Source organism: Sprattus sprattus (genome assembly GCF_963457725.1).
Source record: "Sprattus sprattus genome assembly, chromosome: 12".
Taxonomy (NCBI): domain Eukaryota; kingdom Metazoa; phylum Chordata; class Actinopteri; order Clupeiformes; family Clupeidae; genus Sprattus; species Sprattus sprattus.
The window spans coordinates 3,382,578-3,390,392 of NC_137910.1; the positions used below are offsets into that span (position 1 = coordinate 3,382,578).

At 42.5% G+C, this 7,815-nt stretch overlaps 1 protein-coding gene across 1 annotated transcript; it reads right to left on the reverse strand.

The window, feature by feature from the left end:
• Positions 1-5,038: 5,038 nt before the first annotated feature.
• On the reverse strand, positions 5,039-6,865 carry LOC308373136 (sialidase-3-like; the record flags this gene model as incomplete). The annotated part of the gene is made up of 2 exons (XM_080848553.1): positions 5,039-5,998; positions 6,659-6,865. The coding sequence occupies 2 exons, from the start codon at positions 6,863-6,865 to the stop codon at positions 5,039-5,041; spliced, it is 1,167 nt and encodes a 388-aa protein (XP_080704679.1).
• Positions 6,866-7,815: the final 950 nt, after the last annotated feature.

The following is a 7,815-nucleotide window of genomic DNA, read 5'->3' on the forward strand; positions in this document are numbered from 1 at the left end:
ACCAGAGGATCCATACTGGGGCAAAGCCACATCTGTGTTCTCAGTGTGGAAAGACCTTTAGCCGAATGTCTAATCTCAAGACACACCAGAGGATCCATACTGGAGAAAAGCCACATCAGTGTACTCAGTGTGGAAAGGCCTTTATCCAAATGTCTGATCTCAAGACACACCAGAGGATCCATACTGGAGAAAAGCCACATCAGTGTTCTCAGTGTGGAAGGAACTTTAGCCAAATGTCTAGTCTCAAGAAACACCAGAGGATCCATAATGGAGAAAAGCCACATCAGTGTTCTCAGTGTGGAGAGACCTTTATCCAAATGTCTAGTCTCAAGTCACACCAGAGGATCCATAATGGAGAAAAACCACATCAGTGTTCTCAGTGTGGAAAGACCTTTAGCCAAATGTCTAGTCTCAAGAAACACCAGAGGATCCATACTGGACAAAAACCACATCAGTGTTCTCAGTGTGGAAAGACCTTTAGCCAAATGTCTCATCTCAAGACACACCAGAGGATCCATACTGAGGAAAAGCCACATCAGTGTTCTCAGTGTGGAAAGACCTTTAGCCAAATGATTCATTTCAAGGCACACCAGATGATCCATACTGGAGAAAAATCACATCAGTGTTCTCAGTGTGGAAAGACCTTTAACCAAATGTCTTATCTCAAGAAACATCAGAGGATCCATACTGGAGAAAAACCACATCAGTGTTCTCAGTGTGGAAAGACCTTTATCCAAATGTCTAGTCTGAAGTCACACCAGTGGATCCATACTGGAGAAAAACCACATCAGTGTTCTCAGTGTGGAAAGACCTTTAGCCGAATGTCTCATCTCAAGACACACCAGAGGATCCATACTGGAGAAAAGCCACATCAGTGTTCTCAGTGTGGAAGGAACTTTAGCCAAATGTCTAGTCTCAAGTCACACCAGAGGATCCATACTGGAGAAAAGCCACATCAGTGTTCTCAGTGTGGAAAGACCTTTAGCCTTATGTCTAGTCTCAAGTCACACCAGAGGATCCATAATGGAGAAAAACCACATCAGTGTTCTCAGTGTGGAAAGACCTTTAGCCAAATGTCTAGTCTCAAGAAACACCAGAGGATCCATACTGGAGAAAAACCACATCAGTGTTCTCAGTGTGGAAAGACCTTTAGCCATATGTCTAATCTCAAGACACACCAGAGGATCCATACTGAGGAAAAGCCACATCAGTGTTCTCAGTGTGGAAAGACCTTTAGCCAAATGACTCATTTCAAGGCACACCAGATGATCCATACTGGAGAAAAATCACATCAGTGTTCTCAGTGTGGAAAGACCTTTAACCAAATGTCTTATCTCAAGAAACATCAGAGGATCCATACTGGAGAAAAACCACATCAGTGTTCTCAGTGTGGAAAGACCTTTATCCAAATGTCTAGTCTGAAGTCACACCAGTGGATCCATACTGGGGAAAAGCCATATCCGTGTTCTCAGTGTGGAAAGACCTTTAATCAGATGTCTCATCTCAAGTCACACCAGAGGATCCATACTTGGGAAAAGCCACATTAGTGTTCTCAGCAAGCTTTTAGCTAGGATTTTTTTACGGGGGGTTCATTTTGTCATTGAACCTAACACGGTGGCGAAGTGCAAGTGCAGCAGGTGCAAGCATTGTAGGGCCCGAATGTCGTTTCTACTCAAACAAATTGAGTTCATATTACTTAAATGTGTGTATTTGTTGACTTTACTTGTTGTTTCTGATTAAACTGTACTTTTAAATTGTGTCTCTTATTGTAATTGAGTATTTTAAGTAGAATCAACTTAATGTAATCAAGTTTTTGCCAACTTACAATGTTTGCCCTCACATTTTGACAGTTACTGTAAAATAAAACAGTAAATTAGGAGTTGTAGCAATGACCCAACTGTTTCTGAATCAGGTTAACCAGACTGATGACTTCCAATTTGTCAGAAGTTATCACATGAAAACTCGCAAAAAATATTTTCGTAACATAAACTGTTTTAGTTCAAAATCAATGTCTGATGGTAGTTCGACCACCAACAGTTAATTAACCTTTTGAATCAATTGAATTTTACTGTATTATTTATAAACTTATTCTCTTCATACTATTAAAAAACTTTAAGCATCAAGCCTACTTTTCCAAAGGGCTACAGAGGGAATCACAACTCCATTACTGTAAAACCTCAAGTCATCCATATAAACTTGGATGGGAGGTAACCGGGTGCCGTCCTGCAGCCTTTCACCATCAACAACCCATTTAGATTGAGATTACCTCCATTGCCATGCTGATGAAAGCCAACGGTGAAATGGTACATCCAGCCATGATACCAATCTCCAAAGTAAGTGTTAAAATATTAGTAAATGTTCATCTATCCATCTATAAATCCAGAAATATCTGTGTGTCTGTCAGTCTAGGGCGTATCTCCCTGACGGTAGTTACGTTAGTTATGAGATTTCGCATGTAGCTTACGCATGTCATGAACCTGTGCATCCTTGATTTTGAAGATTTTTGAATTCATAGTTCGCGAGATATTTGTATTTTACCGTTTGCCGTGCATTGAAATGCATTGGGTTTAGCGACGCGATTTCTAAACCCAATGCATTTCAACGGGAGCGAATCCATTGTGACGCAGACCAGCGATTTGGGCGTAAAGCATTCTATAGTGTAGGCTATTCATGAGGAACACACAATTCGACATCTGGAGTAGGCCTGCTCATCTGTAAGTAAATTTAACCTGTTTACGTTAATTGCTGTGAAATTAGCTAGCCTATTGACGTGCATCGAACTGATTAATTTTTAAAGTTGCATAGGGACGTATTCTTTGAAAGTTAGGGACCTATGTTTTATGGAATGGAATGACCCCCATTCACCCCTCCCCCCTAAAACCTGAAGGTCACTAATAGCCTACCTACTTAGGCTCGTTGCTTTATGGTTATTGTAGTAATTCATAGAAAGAGGGGCGGACCCGCGCAACGTGAATGATGTTATAGTCATAGAACAGTCGTGTGGTTAGCCTATAGCCTAGACCACTGACCATGCGTTCATTCATCTACTTACGCAATGAGAGAGGTTTTCCGATGTATATGTTGTAATTCGTGTGTATTTTGTTTTCTCATTATTGCAATATTATAAACCTCAGTCTGCATTTACCTTGGCTGGGACAGGCTGTCATTCCGAAGATACTGTGTGTGATCGTCTTTGCTCTGTGTTCAAACCTGTCAGAGTGTATGAATAAACAGCTGGGGGCCAATCAAATCACAACGCAAGAGTGGAGTACTACACCGCTACAAATGGTAGCTTATATTGATAAGCCTCAGAGGCTTTCAGATTGTCCATTGCTTTCCCATCTGTTTCCACGAAAATATGCGCAAATCTCGCTGTAAATTATGTTGGGCCACGTCGTCATGTTATCCTCCCAGTTCTGCACTGAATTCGGGTGGGGGATAGTAACGCCATCTCCAGTCAGAGTATTTAAACTGTGTTCCCATTGTAAGGACATTATTAGCTTACGATCTATCTGAGAGTGGGCTGTCAAAGCTAGCATCATCGAAGTCATACAGTACAGTACATACATTCAATAAAATGAACCTACATTTGAGTCCAACTGCATGACCATTCTTACCCTACACTTACCCTTACAATAAAGAAGTGATCCTATTTCAACCATTACTTCAATTTAAATAATTTCTTTCTTTATGACATTTAGTTTATAGTTTAGACAGCAACTTTTACATCTATATTCAACTGCATGCACTACATAATCTCAAACTTTATTTGTTGGTATATCTCCAAAAAGGCTATACAACATTAAAACATTTCTTATTGAAAAGGAAACATGCATCACAATAATACTTCAGTGTCACCTGTACCTATGTGGAGTGCAAATATGTCTTGCTATTACACTACCCAACAGCTACACCTACGTCTGCTAACACTACAGAATGCATAATTCCTACGGGCACTGCACTAGTGTTTAGTTTGCGGTTTGACCTGTGAAATGTCAATAATTAAGATATATTAGTAGGCCTACATTAATTTCTGTTAACTTACATTTCGGTTCACATAGCTAAAGCAGTTTGTACTTGCTTCATAAACTGTTAGCTAGTTGGCTACATGCCTCGTGCTTGGATTCATTCTGTGCATTTGTAAGATTCACATGACTTTGTTCTTTTGATGTATGTACTGTATCTGTATTTCAGTTTCACACCGTTCACGTAATAAAGCTTCACCCTCGGTACCAAGGCTGTGTGTGGTGTTTAACTTGCTGAATAGCTGAACGAGGAGACTCAGTGAGGCCAGTACAATCACTATTCTTTGTTTTTTCAGAATTCTTAGTAATATAAGTTCTTTTTATTATGAATGGATGGTTTTGTTTTCTTAAAATAGGATATGCCAACTATACAGTGATATATTGAAATCAAATTACATTTGTGAATCAAGCCACAGGAAAGTCTCAAAAATCTGCAAAAAAAATTGCAGGGACAAAAATGCTGTGTAAAAAATGCACGTCAGTCACGAGATATTTATATGTGAATCAGAAAATACATTTGTGAATCGCGTTACATTTATTAGTCAAGTTTGAAAATATTCTAACTCCTATCCTGGATTTCCCTCCCACAACTATTACGTAGTGTACAAACATATGCAGTTGCAGTGATTTAACTGCAGAGGGAGCCCTATACCACTCCATGGGTTCTGAGAGTCTTCACACCATTAAGATTTTATAGTAAACGATAGAAACCCCACAAGTGCATGATATTGGTGCATGGCTAAGGACCAATCAAGACGCTAAAAAGAGATTCGATTAGAATAAGCTGGAAGATAATCAACAATGCATTGTTTATGAGTGTAAGACTGGTTTTTAACTTCACTGACTCCTTCGTAGTGAGTGACTAAAGAGACTTGATAGTCTTTGTCAGCCTGGTCCACTGCTCTGGTGAGAAGCATCAAATTGTGACAGAGACAAACTTACACTTCTAGTTGTATTATTTACAATCAAATCACCAGAAATGACATGAGAGGCAGCCTTCTACTTCTGAATGATTAAACTATGTGCAGTATCGATGAGATGATGAGATCGAATTCTCTGAAGACAATCTGAAGACGCCCCCCCTCGCCGCACTCCATCAGACAACCAAAGTGACCCTCCTCCTCACAGCAAGTGAGGTCTGAGTAGCCACTGGGCCCTGGGTGGATGATGCAGGGATCACCCCAGGGGCTGTCGTCCTGGAGAGACTTCCTCAGGTAGAGCCCAAGCTCCAGCCTGTCCCAGCCATGCCCTGCGGTCGGGTGGCTGAAGAGCAGAGCCGTCTCCGAGGATCCCCCTTCTCCTGCTGGAAGCTCCCTGGCAGGGAACCCCAACACGCTCCCCTGGCAGCCGTTAGGCCTCTCCTTTAGCGTGAGGTTGTTCAGCAGGGTAAAACTTGCCCCGCCGTCATCACTCAGGGCCTCTATCCGTCGCTCCCCAGTGCTGCGAGCGTTCAGATACACCTGCTTCCTACCCTCTCCGTCAGACACCTCAGCCAGCTGGCACTCCCCGGACTCCAGGGCGATGGGCTGGCCTGCCTGCCAGGTGTGCAGGTCCTCGCTGCGCAGCACCACAGCATGGGTGCTCACACACTCACAGGAGCCACAGCAGCACCAGCAGCTCTGGCATTGCCCCCAGCCCTCCACCTCCTTCACGTAGACGGGCACGAGCAGTGGGCCGCTGCTCAGCTGGATCCCGTGGCCCGGTCCCACAGCGAACGTTTGGTAATTGGGAAAGTTGCTGTCCATGACACTGCTCGTTAGGTCTGTTAAATCGCTCCAGGTCTCCCCGCAGTCTGCGCTGGTGACGTAGCATAGACGAGTCTGGCCTGGCTTGAGCGTACATTCCAGGGTTTTACCCTTGAGGCAGATGAAGAACAGAAACAGGGTTCTTGAGTTCCGCTCAAACACAGGACAGGGGTTCATGGTGCGGTAGCCATCTTTGGTCGCCTTCATCAAGTCCTCTGTGGGAGACCACTGGAAATAACATTGCAAGTTTGAAATGAACAGTGGGCACAAAAAAACTACAGTGAAGATTATTTATAGACCACTACTAGTCTATTCTACTCCATTTGGAAGGTTCTACCAAACAGTGTTCAGTGGATGGCGTTGGAGGCACTGACCAGCTAGTAACCAGAGTCAGTGCAAGGTGTATACCATTTCTAAATGAGAAGAGGTGCCACCTCTGAATCAAAATTATGTTGTTTTAAATGATTCTCGGATTTAATTTTTTTACTTTATGTTATTTTTTTCATACTTAATTTCTGAGTTTTTTTGTATGTGTTTTGTTTATTTATTTTGTCTGTTTTGTTTTGTTATGGTTTGTTTATTTATTGTTCTTCTGTATTCTGTAGCCTCAGTCAGGGCATTGCTGCAAAAGAGCCCTGTGCTCAGTCAATTCTCCCTGAATAAACAATAAATAAGAAGATGTAATATGCCTAGTGGCTTATGCAATGTGACCTATACAGTAACTCTGTAGGTGCAACAAAACCATAGCAGGTCATTTGCTTTCTGAGCTAAATAAGAAATATACTGCCACCATCCACAGTTAGTTTCTGCCTACGGGTATGGGGTGTAGACATGGCAGGGGAATAGTATTAAAACACGGACGTGAGGTGTAGGCCTTCTCCTGGGTACCTGTAGTGAGCCGTCAGGCTGGCGCGTGCCTTTCCTCATCACCAGATTTTTTGCGTGTTCATCTTTGGTAGAGGTGCGCTTCTCTGCAAATGCCAGGAATGTGTTCCATTCTTTAACGTACAGAAGAGCTGGGATTCTGAAGTCATAATTCTTATCAGCAAACACAAGTGTTTCTTTGGAGGAGGATTTAGTGGCACTGCTTCCCATTGTCAAGGTGTGTTCTGTAAGAAGAGCATTTCAGTCAGTCAGTCTATTAGATGAATTCTGTAGTCAGAGATACAGTCATATCTGCTGAGCAGGCTCTGTTTGCTGACTTAAGGAGGAGTGTGTGTGTGTGTGTGTGTGTGTGTGTGTGTGTGTGCGTGCGTGCGTGCGTGCGTGCGTGCGTGCGTGCGTGCGTGCGTGCGTGCGTGCGTGCGTGCGTGTGAGAGAGTGAGAGAGTGAGAGAGCGTGTGTGAGAGAGAGAGCGCGCGTGAGAGCGTGAGAGTGTCCAGCAGAACTTTCTCAAACATGAAACAAATCTAGAATCCTTTTTTTGTACTGCCTTGCAGATTCTGAAGCCTGTGGTCAGTTGGTGGACCATGTTGTGGTAAAAAAAAATGGTAAAATGGTTTCTTAAATTCTAAAGTAATTTTACACTAATAAACAAAGCATTAACCACCAGGCTAAGTGCGTTCAATGGAATTGTTCCAGGTTATAAAATGTTTCCATAGTTTATAAAATCATAAAATCAAAACAAACCATAAAACACCTCTTTATCAGGTAGGAGCACAGGTGATGCCAGACAGTGCAAAGGCAGATAGTTCAAAGAGCACTAGCATTTACACAAATCTGCACAAAACACTTGCCAGGATGTTATATTACTATTTCAAGACGAGCACACGGTACAACAATATAAGCACAGATATCTAACAGATAATAAGCCAGAAAACTATGAAAAATGTACCTGTAAATTCTCAAATCTTTCAACTTTTCTGATGACATCCTTATAATAATAATTAAGACCTTTGTCGGGTTTTTAATGGCACAGGCGACACAGGACACACACACATGGAGGCAGGCCTGAGGTCGCGGTGAATTTATTTTCTGCTTTTTCCCATCCTGGGCCGTCCTTACTCAAGGACCCCTCAGGAGCAGTGGGCAGCTTGTAGCGCCCG